The sequence below is a fragment of the Caloenas nicobarica genome, chromosome 1 (assembly GCF_036013445.1).
Source record: "Caloenas nicobarica isolate bCalNic1 chromosome 1, bCalNic1.hap1, whole genome shotgun sequence".
In the NCBI taxonomy this organism is placed as follows: Eukaryota; Metazoa; Chordata; class Aves; order Columbiformes; family Columbidae; genus Caloenas; species Caloenas nicobarica.
Window position 1 is genome coordinate 64649734 of NC_088245.1, and position 20798 is coordinate 64670531.

A 20798-nucleotide genomic window follows, 5' to 3' on the forward strand; every position below is an offset into this window, starting at 1 on the left:
CAACCCATCTGATGAGCTGTGGATGCTGCCAGGACTGATTTTCATTAAATCAGTCATCAAGAAGGATCACATTTTCCCTCTTCGCCCCTGTTTCACAGTATTACAACAACAAAAACACGGCCTGAACATTCCTAAATTCAGCTGTCATCTAAAAACAAATTCCCTTCCCCCCTGCCCCTGCTATTTCCCCCACCCCTGAGGTAGCAGTGGAATTGCTTTTCTTGGTTCTTGGGATGTTGAAGCAAGCTCACTGGTACCAAAGAGAGGGTCTGAGGAGAACATCTACAGAGCAACTCTGTGTCTTGGAGTCAAGACAGAGGGAGAGGATGCCCATCCAGGAGAATAGGCTGCTTTACTGAAACTGTTCAACAGACTGAAGAGGGAAATAGCTGGTTCACACATCTGGCTTCGGGCACACCTACGAAGAGGTTAGAACTCCATCCTAGCACATCACACACCTATAGTTAAAAGCACTCTGAGTGGGAACAGACAGCTCACAGCAGGTCCTCAGTCCAGCACCAAACTACTGACAATACTAATGCATCCCTACCAACAACTTCCCACATGGAGAAAGGTGTTTCCAGCCCAGCCAGGTTGCCCGTCCACCTGGAGCAGAGCCAACAGGAGCCAGCCAGAATACTCTCATTGACTCCAACAAGCTCCACAGCCTGCGTGAAAACTACTCCTAGACAACACGTCTTCTGCATCCACACAGTTTTCCTGCAGGCCAACCTTATTCTTGTAAAGCCCCTGGTTTCACATATGAATAAAGACTGGAAGGTGCAGCTGAAATATGGATTGTTTAGGTTAAGGTTTTTCTGAAACCAAGAACCTACTTGCATTGATTTGGAAAGGAAATGTGAACTCCCTAGATCCATCCCCTCTTCTGGAAGCAGTCCCAGAGCGAATGAAATATGGATAGAATTGAAAGGGTTTCTAAATTGTAACAGGCAAACTCTGTTTTTACAACGGTTTATGGTTATTTACAAATTTACAATGGTTTTCAATGCAAGTAAACTCCAAGAGGTAAGAATACCATTTTTTCTATCACCAACAGCCATTCAAAGAGCCATCCCAGTTTAGGATTAAGGGATGACTCTCATTCATTTACAGGAATGTAGGAAAATTCCCATAGGTAAAATATTTATCCTAGTAACATGCCATAAGCCCAGTCTCTTACCTGTAATATCTGGATTGAAGGTAGGTAGAACACACAGCTTTAGACACATGGCTAGCTGAACCGAAGTCTATGACCTTGACCCTGTATGGCTGTCGGGATGGGTCTACCAACATGATGTTCTCTGGTTTGAGATCAGCATGAATCAGTCCCAGGCTTTTCAGCTTCATTAGGGCAGTTGCTACCTGCTGGAGAATTGGTCGAATGTACTTAAGGGGCAAGGGACTGAATTTGTTTTGTTTTAGGAAATCATAGAGGTTCTGCTCCAACATTTCAAACACCAAGCACGTGTGATTCTTGTGCTGGAAGCATTCGTATGCACGGACAAAGTTGTAGTCATCCGCGCTTTCTGTGCTCAGCCGAGCCAGGATGCTCACTTCAATCTGGCCTTGCCGGGCATAGGAAGGATGGTTTTTTAGGATCTTGATAGCCACAATCTCGTTAGTGCCACGTTTCCAGCATTTGACTACTTGTCCGAAGGTTCCACGGCCAAGAAACTCTAACACTTCATACGTGTTGGTCATGGAACAGAGCACCTCATGTTGCACCAGCTGGTAATCCCCTTCGCTGTTGGAGCCACTGTTTTTGGAGGTGGCCGTGGAGGTGGTGGCAGTGGCTACAGTGGCCCCACTGGCATTGTTCTGAATCATTGGCGGATGCTCTTCGATGATCTGCACGCTGCTCGTGTTCTCGATCTCCTCACTCTTGCGCTTAAGTCCACATTTTTGGTAGGTGTCCAGAAGGCTCACAGTGCTGCGACGCATCAGGTTGTGTGGCCCGCCCAGTGTTTGCCCAGACACTGCAACCACACCTGAGGTGCTGTTGGCGGATGTCACCACGATGTGCCCCGTGCTTGCTGGGAAGATGATGGTCTGTTCGTACGGGATGCTGGGGTTGGGGATCTGGAGGGAGGCGTTGACGGCTGCTGCGGCGGCTGCTTGGGAGGACTGCACGTTCTTGCTCTGGCTGTAGACTTTGCTGTGTGTGCCGTACCCAGTCATATCCCAGTTCGAACTCGGCTCCACTTTCAGTTTCTTCACGCTACAGAAGGCACTTGACTGAAGGGTGTGAGGAGAGAAAACTTGCACATGCGAGGCCATACCTGCAATACAACATCAGAGTGAAACCAGGGTGTCAAGATGCCCTCCCCAGCTTTTTTCATTTGTTCCGTGGCAGGAAGGGAAACTGGGATACAGACATCAGATACAGCACACGCACACACGCAAAAACCAAGTTCTGCCAGAAATATGTACTCAACACAAATAAAATGTTATGCTCTAAAATAAATCATTACCCCTGATCGAACTATACTAACAACAACAACGACTCCTGCTCTCTTGCTCTCCCTCTTCTCATTTTTAATAACAGGAATGTAAATGTTATTTTTACCTCCTCTGCCTAAAGAGACTCTTATTCCCATTGTTTCCAGGAATATATCCAGCTCTCAGGAAAAACCGATGTCAAATACTGCAAAGTATTCTGCCTGTAGAGGCCAAATCTCAAATCCTCAGGCTCATCCTATACTAAACAGTTTGGTGGATCTGATTTAAGTCCTCTGTTTATTCCCATAACACCACTGTGTAGCTTCTGGCCTGCAGAGAGCCAGGATAGGCCCCAGAGATGATAGACCGTGATGACAAAATGGAGATGCGCGGACAAGTTGAGGAGCCAGGACAGAAGCAGCAGCTGATGTTTCAGGTTACTTGCCAAGTCTGCGTGTGGGTATCGTGCACAATGCTGGTCTGTGCTCAGGGACACTGGAGATGCGAGTTACTTAACATGAGCTTCACTCTGTGCTCTCAGTTCTCCCAGATTTATAGAATTGTGTTCATCTATCCTTACTCACAGTGACAATACCATCACCAGAAAGCAGATCCCCTGGAAATGAATGGCATTGTTAATGAAGCGACGTACACATTAGCATGTGGCAGAACTAGGTCATAATATAACTTTAATTTTTAAGAAAAGAAAAACGCGTTGTACTGCAAGCTTCTTTGGTTCTAGAAGAGTTAATGACCTTCTACATCTTTATTTAAAAAAAACCCTACGAAACAAACAGTAAAAGAAACCCACAACCTCATAACCAAAGTGAAAATAAAGTATGACTGAGACAGACTTACTGAAGGATTCTGAGTAATATTCCATTGAATCAGAACACACTCCTATTCAGAAAAAGAAAGACGTGGTCCACTGATAAGAGGACATGTAAGTCCTGACATGCTGCCAGCCTCCCCTGCCCAGGGTAGGGGTGGCACCGCTGGGGCAAAGGTATTGTGAACAGCACAAATCTATGGTGATTCCTGAGGAAGCAGTCAGCACCTGGCAGGAGTTAAAGCAGAAAGGCACAGCCTCCTTCACTCTTCTGCCTGTCGTCAGTGTTTCTTTTTAATAAACCAGAATGACTAGGGAAGAAAAAAACAATATGCTGAGCTGGCACCGTTGCTGAATTATTAAGCAAAAACATAACCTTGACTTGTTTTCAACTTTAAAAAGTTAAAAGCTGCACGAATGCTCCAGTGACAAAACCACAACAAACTCTGTAGTGCACATGGATGACTTCTTCACGGGGAGACCTGAGAGAATTTAACACTCGGCTCCCCCTCCTGAAAGAAACTCGTTCTCCACTAGTCATGTGGCTCTTCAGATGATTTCTGGAGCTCATGTGTAGACATACACTCACACATGTGCATGCATAAATATATACACTCATACAGAAGAAAAGGAACGTTACTCCACGCTTCCAATGCACAGTCAAGCAAACACACCTAAACACATCCAACATTCCCAGCAGCCCAAAGCCCAGGAACTGCTCAGGAGAGGGGCACTGTGATGAGCCCAAAGCCATCGTACACAGCTACACAGAAGTAACCAGCAAAACAATCACTCCGGTTTGCTTCAACACCCCCACCTTAATCCCTGCCGCAGTGATGAATTTCTGAAGACAGGGCAGATGCACGAATATCGTATGCGAGTGAACCGAAACTCTGTTTGTTTTTCCACTAATAAAGAAGAGTCACGGTGTTCCTTCCAGGACAGTACCGACCTGCCTGGAGAGTGGGGTTGGTTTGATGTATGTTTTCCCCCTGGACGTGAATAATAAAGCAGATGCAATTGGTAACATATTGTGGACCTAGCAGAGGTGTAATTTATAGCTTTATGGCTTTCATTCCACGGTGTGCTTGAGCAATATCTCTTCATACAAAATAAAACCGGAAAAAAAGATTGACGCAGAACAAGGAGAGAGGTTCTTCTCACACGCTCCTCTAAGGATAACACCAGAAAACTCAGACACTCCAAATTACAGTCAGGGACGTGAAGCGCAGCAGCTTCAACTTTCTCGGTGCCGCCATAAAAATCAGGATAATGACCACCATTAAGAGACAGACTTTCAACTGGTGCAAACTGGCAGGGCTCCAGTTGATATCAGCTGACGCTGAAAACAAGGTCAGCAGTCACTCAACGTCGTCAATGTCAGACGGACGCCTGTGCCCCTTGGTGAAACGAGCTGTTGTTAGGGACTGGTTTCCACATGAACAACCAGCCCCTTGCTGTCCCTGCCATGCTGCTGGCAGCCTCAGCAGGGGGACAGGAGCAGGGGACAAAAACATTGACCCACCCTGCTAGCCCAAAAATGAAGGCGATGGAGGAAGCAGATCTGTCTTGCAGCTACAAGGAGGACTTTGGACTTCTCTGCTCTCACTTCTACCCTCCCCAGAGGTTGTATCTCATTGCAGAAGAAATTTTTTTTTCCCCTAAAAAAAGATACGAAATGTTCTTCCTTCCATCCAAAATTATTTTTTCACATTTCAGGTTTTAGGGGCACATGTTGTAAGGAGAATAACTCGGCCAGCTCTTCAGTATAGTCTAGTACCAAGAAATTACAGGCTGATCGACAGCTTGGTGATGGGAAAAGAAGGCTTCTGCAGCGAAGATGTTTTTATTGCAAATTTGCCTATGCAGCTAATGTGAGAAAAACACAGTCCTAAATTCTAAATTTCCTGAGGACACTATCAAATTGTGCTAGTGGCATGTTTGGTTTTTTTTTAAAAAAAAAATCTTCATGGCAATAGCAGAAATAGTAATTAATGTGAATAGAAGTTGGATGGTTTGTTGCAGGGATCAAATTCCTCATTACAGCTTGTAATATGATTTACAACCTCAGCCTTTTGAATACGTCGGCCAACAACGGCTTGCCACGAAGTCTGTGAACAGAAACAAGCCGTCAGTAATGGGGCAATTCAGGCCAGCCAGGCCCTGTGGCAGCGATGCCCCCCGAGCATCCCACAGAGCCCGTCTCTGGGGCAGGAGCATCCCTGCTCCAGGAGTCCTCTTCAACTCAGGCCTGCCAAGAAACCTCTTGTCCAAGGCTGGGTGTCTCTTGCTACCTCCCTTTGACCCAGGAAGGTCCTAGCAGACACCTTGCCATGTTTTGCATGCGACAGCCTGAGGCTGGCCCCTGGTTCCTCTCCTTTTTGCCCTCCAACAGCAGCAGAGGGGGTGAGGATGCTCAGGATGAGCAGCCATGCCCACTGAGCACACCTGCTTGCCCAAAGCCTGGCTCAGCAGCCCCACCTGTGCTGGCAAAAGCTGCTTCTGGATGAAGGCAAATGGTGACATGGACTGAGCCGTCCTGGGCTCAGGCTGGGTCCCTGCCTTGGCAGGGGTGCGAGGCAGCCTCCTGCAGCCCCAGTTAGCCAGCCGGGCTGCAGCCAGGACTCTGCAACAGCTAAATACAAGCCCTGAAGAGTGCAGGTCTAATTTTTATATCACCCCTGCGCACAGCGAGTCTCTGGGCTGGGAGCAGAATCAAGCTTGGGCACTATGCATTAAATAAAATTGATAGTTCCTTTCTTTAATAATGAGTTCTAGTGTAGCCATTTAAAGCTCTCACACAATTGACAGTAACTGGATTTAATGGGGCCTCCCCTGTCCTTGATACGACTCATGTAACTCCCCGTGGCATCCACACGAGCTGAAGTATGTGGTGTGCAGCCAGGGGACAATGTCAAAACAGTCTGAATGACTTTTATTAAAAGACTTTGTTTTTTTTTCCTGAGAACTCCTCCCACACCAGCTTTCACTTAATAATAATTCAGCAGGTGCTATTTACAATTCAGATGGCCCTCTTCTGCATGCATACGCAAATCACGCAGCCGCCTCACTTGTACTTCCAACGAGTTTCCGGAAAGCAAATGAGGCAAAACTCCCTATCCACCCACCTCACCCCAAAGGGCAAAAAATACACTTTGGGGACCACAGAAGGAACAGTTTGAAAGTCATTGATGTTTTCCTCTGCTTTACTCCTAGCACTTACTGCTGATTTATAAACCTGGCCGTGTGGTGGCAAGAGACCAAGCCCCTGCCCTGTATTAAGCAGGCAGTAAGACCTTTTGCAGTACCTGCAGAGCTGCCAGTGCACTGTAACCAGCGGCTGCTTGCTGACTGCCACCAGAACGACAGTGCCTGCTTGAAAAATAACGTCGAAAGCACATGGCATGTGTTCAGCATATAAATGATGCACGCAAGACACTCCTGAAATAAATATCTTCCACTTCTCCCCAGAGAGGCACAAGCCTGCAAACTCATATGCACGCCCAGGTTAAGGCGGCAATGAAAACGGGGTCTGCTAGGTATGGCTGATGTATTGCACCTTCAAAATAGCCGTGTCTCAAGCACAGCACTCTTCCTCACATCAGCCTCCGTGTGGCCTCTTTTGAGGCTTTGTCCCCACTACCACTCTGCTCTTGGAACCTCCTTCAAGTTTATGTCCCTGGAGGCTACACAACTTCTTTCCCTTATGCTACCGAATGTTTGGAGACAACCTCAAAGTGGAGTTCAGACCTCAACAGCCTCAGCTCCTTCCTGTTCCTGGTGAGCAGATGATGTCAAGGGAGCCTTCGTTCCAGGTGAAAATCTCCCTGCCCTCCTGCTCTGCTTTTCCTGTCCTGCTAGTAAAACTGTATCGTCCTAATTAGTACTTTCCTAAATGCTTATGTAGCACGAAAACAGTTCTTATAGATGTGACACAGCTTGTTCCCTGCAATGCTCCAGACCTGGCTTCACAGGGCTTCAACCTGCTGTGTTTGATCAACATCCCCATGACAGATGAAAAAGCAAGACTTTCCAATGCACGGAGTAGCCATAATCAAAACTGACCAAACAAAGCCAAGCATCCTTTTACCCCCCACACACCCAAGAAGCCTATCTCCCGCTGCAGTGTGATGGCCAGGAGCTCTGATCACAATCACCTTCACACCCCATATTCCCCTGTCACCCTGACTGCCCTCCTACACATCCCTCTCCTGCACTTATAACATCAGCAATGCAACGCTGCTTACTATTTCATACTCCACATCACAACTTTCCTTTATAGATAGGATAAAAGTTAGCAACCAGGACCTCAGTTAGTACTCTTGGGCATGGGGCAGCTGTTCCCTATGATGCCCTGAGCAGGTTATTCTGGCATGTGGCTCAGGATACTGCTATCTCCTCCCACACCAAACCATCTTCATTCCCGTCTTCACTCTCCCTTTTAACTCCTTAAATCCAGGGCAACTTCCCTGCTGGGTACTGAAAGCCACCTCAGTTGAACAGGGGGAGGAGGACACAGCCAGGAAAATACTGGGGAGACCCTCCTCTGAGCCAGCCCGGTCTGTCCTGCCCCCTTCCCTGAGCCTCCAGCCCCACCGCACCTGCTCATGGGCACAGGAGGTGCTGGGAGAGGTGGTACGGGAAGTGCCACAGGGCTCAGTGCCCATGCACGGACGCAGGCTGAAAGCTGGTGAGATGGCACACACCCACTCCAGGACATCTCCAGTGTTGGGGGTGGTGGGAGATGGGTGCTCCCTGGTGCACAGTCTCTGTAGGGGCAGCATCTCTCTTCCCCCGGCTACGCATGGAGACTGTGAGATGGGCAGAGCTGTCCGCGCTGCATCCAGTGCTCCTGGAAGCGTCCTGCCACCCGAGGTAAGAGCTGTCAGGAGCAGCTTGGTGGGAAGTGGACTGCCCAGAGCCCTGGTGTGTCCTGCACAGACCAAACGAGGCAGCACCACCCCAGGCCAGACGCTGCACGGGAGCCTGGAAACATCCAGGCTGCTCCAGCCCCGTCCACCCATGCTTGTCACATCTGGTGGGTCACAGAATCACAGAATCACAGAATGTTAGGGATTGGAAGGGACCGCGAAAGATCATCTAGTCCAATCCGCCTGCCAGGGCAGGAACACCTAGGTGAGGTTACACAGGAAGGCGTCCAGGCGGGTTTTGAATGTCTCCAGAGAAGGAGAATCCACAACCTCCCTGGGCAGCCTGTTCCAGTGTTCCGTCACCCTCACTGAGAAGAAGTTTCTTCTCAAATTAATTGGAACCTCTTGTGTTCCAGCTTGAACCCATTACCCCTTGTCTTACTGTTGGTTGTCACCGAGAAGAGCCTGGCTCCATTCTCGTGACACCCACCCTTTATATATTTATAAACATTGATGAGGTCACCCCTCAGTCTCCTCTTCTCCAGGCTAAAGAGACCCAGCTCCCTCAGCCTTTCCTCATAAGGGAGATGCTCCACTCCCTTCATCATCTTTGTGGCCCTGCGCTGGACTCTCTCCAGCAGTTCCCTGTCCTTCTTGAACTGAGGGGCCCAGAACTGGACACAATATTCCAGATGAGGTCTCACCAGGGCAGAGTAGAGGGGAAGGAGAACCTCTCTCGACCTACTAACCACCCCCCTTCTAATCCACCCCAGGATGCCCTTGGCCTTCTTGGCCACAAGGGCACAGTGCTGGCTCATGGTCATCCTGCTGTCTACCAGGACCCCCAGGTCCCTTTCCCCTACACTGCTCTCTAATAGGTCATTCCCCAACCTATACTGGAAGCTGGGGTTGTTCCTGCCCAGATGTAAGACTCTACATTTTCCCTTGTTATATTTCATTAAATTTTTCCCCGCCCAACTCTCTAGCCTGTCCAGATCTCACTGGATGGCAGCACAGCCTTCTAGCCTGTCAGCCACTCCTCCCAGCTTGGTGTCATCAGCAAACTTGCTGATAGTACACTCAATTCCCTCATCCAAGTCATTGATGAATATATTGAATAATACTGGTCCCAGAACTGACCCTTGAGGCACTCCACTAGATACAGGCCTCCAACCAGACTCCGCCCCATTGATCACAACTCTCTGGCTTCTTTCCTTCAGCCAGTTTGCGGTCCACCTCACTACCTGATCGTCCAGTCCACACTTCCTCAGTTTTGCCGTGAGGATGCTGTGGGAGACGGTGTCAAATGCTTTGCTGAAGTCAAGGTAGACCACATCCACTGCTCTGCCATCGTCAATCCACCTTGTTACGTCTTCATAAAAGGCTATGAGGTTGGTCAAACACGACTTCCCCTTGGTGAAGCCATGTTGACTGTCCCTGATGACCCTCTTATCCTTGATATGTCTTAAGATGGCACCAAGGATAAGGTGTTCCATCACTTTCCCACGGATGGAGGTGAGGCTGACCGGTCTATAGTTGCCCGGGTCACTAGACAATGTCATGTGAGCTGCATTTGGACTGTGGGCAAGCACTTAAATAAGCATGCTAATCATCTGAAACACCAAACTCTTATGAATTAGTGAAAACAAGGCATCACCAGCCACAGATCTCCCTTTGAACCATCTGTGCTGTCTTTTATTTTGTCTCTATAGACAAAGGAGTCAAGTCTCTGAAATATCAAGTATTTCTTTCAGTGCTCAGTGACCACAATTTCACATCTCATCACTACAAAACTCCACTCCTCCATATCCACTACAGAGCCACAAAGCCTTACTATTAGACATCTTCTGTAATCTAGAAATATCGCAATTCTTATTCATCCTTTTGATGTGGGTTCATGTGCCTACAAGCCTGAGTAACAAGTTGTGGGCTCCTCTGACATATTCCTGGTTTTAGGCATGTGAAGCAAAATCTCAGGGGCAAATATATACACTACAATATATACACTACATTTAAACCCTTAATTACACTTCAGTGACTAATTCTTTCGGGGTCACCTCTGTCTCCCACTATAATGAATCGCAGTAATGAGAAGAGATAGTACAGATTTTCTCAGTGAATCATGTGACTAGTTTATGTTTCACATTATAGTTAATTAATGATGCAACACCTGAGAACACAGGTTAAAATGTACCTCACCAGAGGCTGCCCCATTACCTTCCTGCAGATGCTGCAGACACTGGACCTGACACTAATTTCTAGATCTTGGTGTGAGAAGGTCCAGCAGTCAAGTCTGTGCTCCCCCGAACTGGAAGACAACCCCTTGATATCTTGCTGGGGAAAACCCAGCACAGTTGGGATAGCGCAAAACAACTTCTCTCCAGATCACCTGAACGTCACTTGAATGGAAAGCAAATGAAGGCAGCAAGCAAATACATTCGATAAGTTACAGCCTTGACAAAACAGAGCCAGACCCCAGTAAATAAACCCCCTTCAGCATACCTGTCAAAGCTGACAGGAAGACTGTCACCTCCACAGAAATCACGAGATGACACTGCACACACTCTACTAAGATGTCAAAGTGCTCTCCAGACATAATGTAAGAAACGCAGGAGTCCAATGTGCCCGTGGCAGGTCTTGGTGGCTTAAGAAGACAGATGGATAGCCCTGCCAGACATACGTCACTGAGCAAGAGTCCTCCCGAGCCAGGGAGTGAAGCCATCAGCTCCTGTGATGACTTCTGGAGTCTCAAGAGCAAAATGAGGCAATGAACGATAAAGACAGGGGCAACGTCAGCATCTGAAGGGTCTGCATGAGAGTGCGAAGGAACTTTTGCACAATCTCAGTCTAAAGAAGTTTTAGAAAAGTGGTTGTCGAAGAAGTCAGGAACAAGTTTTACAACCAAAATCTCAGTGCTCCCAAGGGTCTTGGAGAGGGGCCCAGCAGAGCTGACGCATCTGCCAGGTGCCCGGCTGGGGCTGCTGCGGGGGCCACGAGCAGCACCGCATCTCCTCAAAGAGCTAAGACCCGCAGCACCACTCAAAAGGAGGCATGACACACTGAGGTTTGTATAATATTGTCCTTAAATGAGCTCCTGAGGTGCTGGGAATGGCCAGAGGTGATGGGAAGAGCAAGCTACCAGGGAACATTTTGTGGCTTCCCCATCCTGAAGCAGAGGGAGGTTGAAAGCAGGTACTCAGATCAATGTGCCGTGTAGGACTGTCCAGCAACAGCATTTGTATTCTGGCCACCTCCCCCCCTCCCATCGTATGTCCTCCACAGAGGAAAAGTGGAACAAACTTTAACCACGGCATTTCTACAGCACCCAAAGTTCCCTTCGGAGAGTTATACCAGATAGCCCGAGCAGTAAATATGAAACTGGCCAGGGCTTGCCTTGTAGTCCAGTTTAGCACATGTGTGGGTCCCTATATTTAACTCCAAACAGATCTGTAATGCAAGAGCCTCTGGGTTCCTACAAGCTCTGTTACTTGCTGAGAGTTGCATCCTGAAAGCAGAACTGAAAAAAAGAAGGATCTCGGCATGGCTCTGCTTTCCAGGCAGAGAGGGTCGAGTCACTCAGCTGGGTCACTTCAGTTTTCATCTTCCAAACAGGGTTCACAACAGTATCGCCATCTTACAAGGGACACAGAGGACTTCCTCAGCTGCTGACCTCAGGTCCTACAGCCTTCACTGGCTGCCCTTACCTGACCCTCTGTGATCTTAGTTCCTGGAAGAGGGTGCCAGGGCCTCTGGAAGAGGGACCAAAATGAATCATTGTTTCCCTCTGCTGCCCTGGCTGTGCCCCCATCACCCACACAGCACTGGCACACTCGTGACTTCCTACAGCTGCCTAGAGGAAATGAAATTTCGGCTTTTTCCACCAGGTCTGCCTCCCCATCTGGATGACTTCCCACCTGTAAGTATTAGCTTTGTAATGTCAATGACTCCAACTGGCCCGACTGTGGTGAAACCACAGGGAATGGCTGGCACCTCGCATACCTCGATCCGTAGAAGCAACCCTACTTGTGAAGGTAGGATGTGGGCAAGGCTTGCTGGAGTCTCGGGCTGAACCTTTCACTCCCACAGGATTTTTTCCTAAGTGTTTCGTTTGCAAAGCGGCCATTGCATGACATTCAGCCCTTGCTTTGTTTACGAAATCTGAAACTCAGATCAAGTGCTAGCTGGGCTGAAAAGGTCAGTTTGCCTGTTTGCAAAGTCCCTCCATTTCATTTCCATCAGGATACAGACCTGCTGGAGAGAAACAATCCTCCGGTGAGGTACCTGGGCAAAATACACAGGATCTGGGCTGCAAAGGAAGACGAAGTTGCAAGGAGAAAGGTGGGGAAGCTGGGCACGGGGCTCTGCCAAAGCAGAAAATTGAGACAGACTGATGTGATGACCTCCCAGCTATCCCAAAGCCAGGGTTAGCTACGCCTCCTCGCTTCTGCAGCAACATCTCCCTTTCAAATAAGAACGACCAAACACAGGATTTACAGCACTCTCATACACCAAGGGCTGCGGGGTGTTTTAGGAAACGAAGAGAAAGGATACTGCAGGCTAATCGCCTGACCTGCACTTCATGTAGTTAAAACAATTCTGTAAATAACCTGTCCTCGCGTAGGCACACACACACCCCCATACAGAGAAAAGCCCTTAATTTCCTCAAGGAAACACACCTTGAGCATGAATTTTTCACCCTGTCTTCCAGACTTTATATTCCTTGTCACTTAGGGCCAAGAAAATATGCCCAAAGCGATGACCAGTCAGAAACCCTTTTTTGCTGTCACTCATGGCTTTTGATTTGCTTTCCAAGGTAAGACTATAAACCCAGAAATGTATGACATGAAATGGCTGGGGATGTGAGCTCAGACCAGAACAGGCATAGCAGGGCTGCACCACCTGGCCCAAACAAAAGACCACTGGGGAGATACAGGGTGTAGGGTTTGGTTGTGGACTCATTTCTCCCCCCCAAAAAACCTCTTTAATTCACAAGCTGCACCTGAGAAGAGTAATCCTGTAGAAAAGTGCCACTTAACTGTATCTCCCCATCCTTCCTCCTTCAGGAGCGGTGAGTAGCTCGTAGAAGACCACATGAGAGGGAGCTGCAGCAGTCTCCATGAGAACATGCTATGTTAACGGGTGTAACCTTGGGAACCCCGGTGACTGCGATGCCTTGGAAATTCCAGAGGTTTGCTTTGCTGTATTTAAGGTTGTACTGACCTCTGCCATGGTCATGCACATGGTCATGCTCAGGCACAGCCAGAGGATGACCCGTGAAGACAAGGAAAGAAATGAGCGATGCTGCCCCAGGCAATCCCACAGAAGTGCCTCTGGACATGTCCCTGCCCACTGCTGGCTGGATGTTGGGGCTGGGGGCTGGTGGTACATGCCAGATCTCCTGCTGTCTTCACAGCAACTTTCTTTTTAAGCAAGGTCTAACAGGACAGAGGCCAGTTCAGCATGCAGAGAAGAAGCCTTTTTGGCCAAGGAAGGACAGCCTAGGTGATGCAGGAAGCTCTTGCTAACACAGAAAGAAAACCTAATTTAGGTACGGGGATAAACTACATGAAGGATTTGAGAGCCTTGAAGAGTTAACATCCAGGAGCTCAGGAAAGGATATCTACTTGAGGAAGAAGGATATAAAGCCCTTGTGTGCAATGAAGAAGCTCAGGGACACCAATTACTGCCTACTCCCCCTCAAAGCTCTAAAAAAAAAAGAAATCAGAGGAAGAGAAGTCATTAAGAGAAAGAAAACAATAAAAACCTCCACCTGTATCAGCAGAACTCCCTGGCTACCATCAGTCTCTCCCCCAGGTTTCTCTTTTGTGCAGGATATGATTATTTATTGACATATTTATTTACTCAGCTCTACAGTGCTTAATGCCACGGCTGCTGGGCTTCTTGCGCTGGCATGACTAGAGCACGACAGAAGAGGAGTGAAGCTTAGCCTGAAGATCCAGTACAATACATGCCAAATGCCTTCCGCAGTGCAGCCTGAGGCATTCTGCCACTGAGATGGGCTAGAAAGGGGGATGGAGCTTCAAAAGCAGGCTCTAGGCAGAGAGGACAGAATTGTTGGGGTTGGAAGGGTCCTCTGGAGATCATCTAGTCCAACCCATCTGCTAAAGCAGGTTCACCCAGAACAGATCGCACAGGAATATATCCAGGCAGGTCTTGAATGTCTCCAGAGGAGACTTCTTTACTCTGAGGGTGCCAGAGCACTGGAACCGGCTGCCCAGAGAGGCTGTGGAGTCTCCTTATCTGGAGAACATTCAAAACCCACCTGGACACATTCCTATGTGATCTGCTCTGGGTGAACCTGCTTTAGCAGGTGGGTTGGATTAGATGATCTCCACAGGCCCCTTCCAACCTCAGCCATTCTGTGATTCTGTGATCCTACATCTGTGAACTGATATGTCACTATTCACTTAGCCCATCTCTTCCATAACCACCTTTTTGGCACTACTACAGCTGTTTTGCAGCCATGCCCCTTCAACCCAGAATACTTGACTTTTTCCTTTTCCTACAGCAAGGAAATTAGAGGATTCAGCCTAGATGCAATGGGACGATGAGTTCAGAATCATTAACGCACCGGTGATACTGCAGCCAAGCTGTCCACAGTCACACCTACGGGTTTCGACTAATGAAGAAAAGGAAGTCTGGCCAAACTGAGTCACAGGGAAAGCAGAGTTTCTGGGAAAGTTAGCTCTGTATGATTTTCTCACAGAAAGCAAATACACTGCTGTTTCTGCAGGATCCAGGGAAAAAAAGTTAGTAACATCTTGTGGTCAGTCACAAGAGCTTTCAACAGGTCTAGGAGAATCTTGGTCATTTAGCTTTGCCTAACACGGGAATGACTGGGGAAAAAATGGCATGGGGTGGGGCTTTGGTTGTTGGTAGGGTGACTGTGAGAATCCTAGTAAATGATGAGAGGGGAACTGCCAGAAAAACAAAAGCAAAACCAGCTAGGGGAATTTAGTACCATAAGTCCTGTGAACTTTCATCAGACTTGATGCACTCAAAACTCACAGAGAGCTTTCCAATATTCATATGGATGAAGAATAAGAAGAGACTGGAAACTAGATTCAGCAGAAGTACAGTAAGTGAGGAAAGAATTTCAGTGGGAAGGGGCAAGTTTACACCCTATATAAATACCCAGTTCTTTTGGTGTTTCCATTACTCCTTTGTGGACATAGTCCTTGAGTTTGGTCATTTTTCGTATCTGAAAATAGCCACGCTTCCCTCTTTAGCCCTTCCTGTGCTCATGGGAAACTGAAATGAGTCACCAGAGGACCAGCTGAGTCATCCAGCCAAAGCCTGGAAAGCGATGCAAAATCGGTCATCACATCCACAACTAAAAGGTGGATGACAGCAGCCCTCCTAGCAACCAGCCATGCATTAGGCAGCCAGGGAGGGGACCACTGCTACTACAAGCCATTATTTTAAGCCAGACAGAAGGCGGCTTTAAATGAAACTAGTACAATGCAAAATAAGCGCTGACCACTGGTTCTGCATCTGACACAATGCCTTCTCCGTTCAATTTCTCCATCCCAGTCGCATCAAGAAAAAGATAATTCCTTATCTCAGAAAAGGCCATTTCTGTCTTCCACATTACAGGCAATTTCTAGTCAATTTTCCAACTTTTACGAAAAAAAAGAGCTAATTCATTGCAGTTCTTCAGATTATCATCAACTCTTAACAAAACTTGTTTTGATACGAATCTCCCCCAGGACCAAATAACTATGACCTTTTAAGCACACAGGTCCATATTTCATTTTTATGTCTATTATCTTCAGAACAGAAGGAACTGGGGCAATTGCTTTTGGGCATAGAAAATGTACTTACCTAACAGGTTTCTTATGGTGATTACAAAAGTTTAGCGAGTGAATTCTGGACAGTGGACAACTCTTAGACCTGTCCTGAGGAGCTGGGCATGCTGTGAGCAGATGCAGGGCAAGATCCCTTGCCCCACACATCACTTAGTGCACCACAACCTTACATTCGGGCACTGACCAAATGATGCTCATCCTGACCGGCTGTCCAGCCTTCCCAAACATGCTGTCAATCAGCACACACCATCAGGCACGTCACTGACACACCTGAACAGGCTAAAAGTGCTAAGTGGGACCTCAGTCCTATAAACATTAGGCCTGAAGTTTAAAACAGATGTATTTATACCAGCATATACAACACCAGCGACCCGCAACACAGAGCTCACCTTGATCTCTGTCCCCCTTTACAGGAATCTGGCAAAAATAGAGAAGATGTAGCTGCGTGACAAAACCACTGAGGGCCACAGAAAGTCTGAATATTAACTATTATGGAAATATTCACAAAAGAGACAAGTAAAGGGGAGATGTATCTCTACAGCAAAATGAACAGTCAGTAGATCTCTAGGATAAAAGCCTGATCTCCTTGTGCTGTCATGGAAGAATAACAAGGACTTGAAAGGGCTGGGTTGCATTGCACTGCGTCTCCGGGAAACCCATCTCCGCACAGCTTGCCCTGCAAACCATCTGCCACAAGCCACCACCGAGCCAGCAGCCTGGGGACTCCAAAGCAGCGGCCGCTTATGGGGACAGATCAACAGTTCAGGTCCCTCTGTGGCTCACCCAGAAAAATGTGCTGGCTTGAGGCTCCCGATCACACTCCTCTACCTGCCCCAAGCAGCGGCGAAGGCACCGAGGGGCTGCACGCGGGACAGCACCAAACAGGTGTTCATGAAAGTGCTGTAAATCTCCCAACTAGTGATGCCACTCCTGTTTTGTCTTGGTCCTTCCCTCCAGCTCATCCCTGGGCTTCAGCAAGGCCGTGATGCATCTCCCTTGCTGTGCCTTTGCTCCCAGCCCTCTGCACCTTCCTCTACCAAAAAAACTCCTAGAAAACAAAACAAACAAAAAAAAGAAAAAAAAAAAGAAAAAAGAAAAAAAGGGAAAAAAAGAAGAAAAAAAGGAAAAAAGAAAAAAAAAAAAAAAGGAAAAAAAGAGAAGCGCTGAAAGGTTCAGATGAGCATCAGTGAATGAAGGACCCAACAAGCCAGTGTAATGTTTGAACCTTAGGGAAGACAAGTGTCAAACAGAAGCAGGTGTAAGTGGACATCTACTCTTTTAAAGGCTCGGTGGTAGAGACTCTGAGCTGTTCAAATGAAATGATAACTTACTGCATGCTCTGCAGGGCAGAAAATAAACATGGAACTGGATCCTGGCAGCACCAGTAGATCCTAAAATTGACCCTCCCGCTCTCTGCTCTGCCTGCTCCAAGAAACACGCTATTCCTGGAGGAATCTTCTAAAAAATAAAGCCCAAGCAAGTGTTTTCACATCCTCTCCACTTCCCAAAGCCAACACGAGCAGCTCGCCTCAGTGGCCCTCCCACACAAGGCACCTTCTGGGTCCCGGCAGTCGCTCACAGCCCAGCACCGGCACCCCGGGCTTCCCCGGTACCAACCACGAGCAATGCGGCAACCGCAGCGTGCAGCTCCGCACACACCAGCTGCAATAAACTTGTCAAGCTGTGCAAGACATGAATCACATGGATTGCCACAACAGCAATACAGCATGTGCAGCCCTGCTAAAACCCAACAAACAAACAAACAAAAAATCCTAAAATGTCCCAAAACACAGATGTAGGTAAGTGGCCACTTTCCTGAGGCTGCCAATACAGTTATGCTACAGGGCTTGCCTGAAAAATACATATCCTCTCGACATGAGACACTTCAGAAATGTTTCTACGTGGCTGTAGTGGGAAGCCAGGGGAAAGCAGGAGTAACACTCAGGCTCTTCTTGCTGGGAACCTGGACCGCAACCAAGCAGACACCTGGGTTGCCTGGGATGCTGGAAGTGAGAGAAAACACTTAATTGCCAAGGCTGCTCATCAGTCGCCGAGGGCTGTGGCTGCAGAGGTTGCTCAGGGTCTTTTGGAAAACACATCTCCAAGAGTGCGTAGCCAGCTGGAGATGCTGCCCTCTCACACCAGATGGGAAGTTACGTTGGAAAAACAGCAATGCCTTTTCCTGCTCAGGGTCCTCCTGGAGTCCTTGGTGCAGCCATGAGACTGAAGCATGGAAATAATGCTCCAAGTGATTCTGAGGGGTTTCCACGCTGCCCCTACCCTTCAGGGTAGCCTTTGGACTGCATGTGAGATAATTTCATGCTTGCGGGCCCCCAGGACACACTGTTCTTCAACGAACGAACCAGTGGCTAATAACTAGACTTCGGATGTCTAGTTAGATCTAGCTATAGGATGTCTATGGATGCACAGATATTTTTCAGTGCTCTTTCATAATCTCACTGTGTCACCTCTTAAGCCAGGGTCCTTCAAAGACTCACAGACATGCCTCGCCTTCTCAGCAGCAACTGCAAGCCTGTGACCCAAGAGATGAATCAGGCAGACAAAAGCAAAGGGGAAAGGCATAAGGCCAGTTTGTTTGCTTTTCCTGGAGGATTCAGGACAGAGACTTCAGCTCCTCCAGGTCAAGACAGTGTGTGCATTAGAAAATATTCTATAAATTCTTTATTTAACTGTTCCCCTAGGGCAGCTGGCTAGACCCTCATGCTACAAGCACGTGGGCCTGTGTCTGAGTTTGAGCACATGAATTGTCTTAACTGACTACAGCAGGACAACTCATGCATTGAAAGCTAACCACATGTGTAAGCGTTAGCAGGATCAGGGCATTAGTCATCTTCCCTTGTCTCCTCCAAGGGGGTTTGTGTAGAAAAAAAAAAAGGGGAGGGGGACAAAAAACCCCCACAAAATTTGTGGATACAGTTCAGGTATCCAAGTCATACTTGAATCCGAATTCAACTCCTCTCTCCCCCTCTTTCTTTTTTAAAACTAAGTAATGTTGTACCAGTTAAGTATTTGATCTGCTGTTAACCGATTTCAAAAGAAATCCTGCGGCAGGTAGGGTCTCCAGCACCCAGGCCCACCCCAGAAGCTGCACACTCTCACAAGACCTACACAGGCATCCCGTGAGTTTTCTTCTTCCGGATTTTCTTGTGGATTTTTGCTTCACTTCGTTCTTCATGACTAGCAATACGCACAGGCAAACATGCTCTCTGCTCTCAGTAGAGACTGCCTGCTGCTGCTGCGCATTCTCCACCTGGAGTGAAAACTCCTCTTTGTGACACCACGTTGTCACGGCAGCCAACGGTGATGTCACAGACCAAGTATTGTGATTTCAGATGGAAAAGGAGCAGCGGGAGCAGACGAGCTCTGAAAACAAAGATATTGTTTTGGTCTAAACAGACTTCACAGAAAAGAGGGTACTTTTTAAAAAATAAGTATATCTAAATATATAATAGAGTTTTCTCAAAGAAGTATAAATAAATACATGATAAATACTGTTTTCTCAAAGTCCCAACTACATACTGAAAACTTTGTCATTTCGTTTATGTTCTGTTAAGAAACAGGGCCCTTATACGCTTTTGAAAGAAACATTTTCTATCCTTTTAAAAATTTTGTTTTGTAATACCTTCATGTCTCATCCTTATCCCAGAATAAGCGAACACCATTGCTGTGTAAAGAAACAGGTCAGGAAATAATGTACAGTGTGTTTCCAAACGCTTCATAAATCCACAGGCAGCCTGCAAACACTGCTTGCGTTCTTGTGTGAGGGTGGCTGTTTTTCATATAAGTCACGTATTAATGCAATTTGAAAAAAAAAAAACCAAACAACTTAACCCCATTCAGTCACATCCCCTTCCACCTTTGCACCTTACCCAAAGGTTATAATTACACCCAGGAGCAGGAATAAATTAAAACAAGTGCTGGCACTGCCTCATACTCTTTTTTGGAAAGGTGATCCCATCTACCCAGCCTTATGTGCTCTGTCTAACTCAGAACAGGGTTGGCTGACAGGCGCAGGGGCAAAGAGCAGGTTTTCATGAGGTCAAAAATGAAAATGAGGTCATTTTCAGAGGTCAGAAATGGAGTAACGCATCCCGTCTCCTAACACGTAGCAGATCTTCAGAGGGGGACGTTATCTCCACTACCTCCCCTTCTGCCGCCCAGGTCATCTTCACGCTACGGCACCCCGGGAGCTCTGTGGAGGGGAGCAGGAGGGAGGGTGAAGGCACATCATGGGTTAGACACTTCCCACCCCTTAGTAGGGGCCATTTTAAAAGTAGTGCATTGTGATAAAGTCAACGTCCTTCAGTTTGGGTGTGAAACACCAGAGGTTGGGGCAACAGACTGATGCAACGCAGTGGGCTCCCAGGTGGGCCGTGACCAAGTCCTTCGCTAGTGGCACTCGACACCGTCTTTCAGAGGAGACGAGCCCCTCCTGTGGTAACAGCCCCCTTTTTTCCAAAATCCTTGCTCCGGAGCAACTCTGTGTTTCCCTCGCTAGGGTTATGGGAGATGGGACACTGGTGGTGAGCCACACTGAGCGTAGGTACAACCTGGAGGTGAACAAAGATGCCCACAGCAGTGGCTGCCCTCAACATGCAGGCACATGCTGCATGAAGCAAGACCAAGGGACTGCGGGCCCCCCATTTCTCCCTCACAGAGCCCTTGGCTGGAGCAGGACCATCTACTCTACCCCAACTTCTTCTCCAGGGTTTCGAGTGGGCTGAGGGACCTCAGCTCAGAGTTACACACTCAAAGCTGCCAGGTAAAAGCCTCCTTTTGGATGAGTCAACAGCAGGGAATGTGAAAGGC

The 20798-nt window shown here is 47.8% G+C and overlaps 1 protein-coding gene across 2 annotated transcripts in view; it reads right to left on the reverse strand.

The window, feature by feature from the left end:
* Positions 1 to 20798, reverse strand: part of HIPK2 (homeodomain interacting protein kinase 2) — a 141603-nt gene that overhangs the window by 95451 nt on the left and 25354 nt on the right. For both annotated transcript variants that reach the window (XM_065651940.1, XM_065651930.1), the window contains exon 2: positions 1181 to 2279. In XM_065651940.1, the coding sequence (XP_065508012.1) occupies positions 1181 to 2279 (1099 nt within the window). The remainder of the gene's footprint in view (positions 1 to 1180; positions 2280 to 20798) is intronic.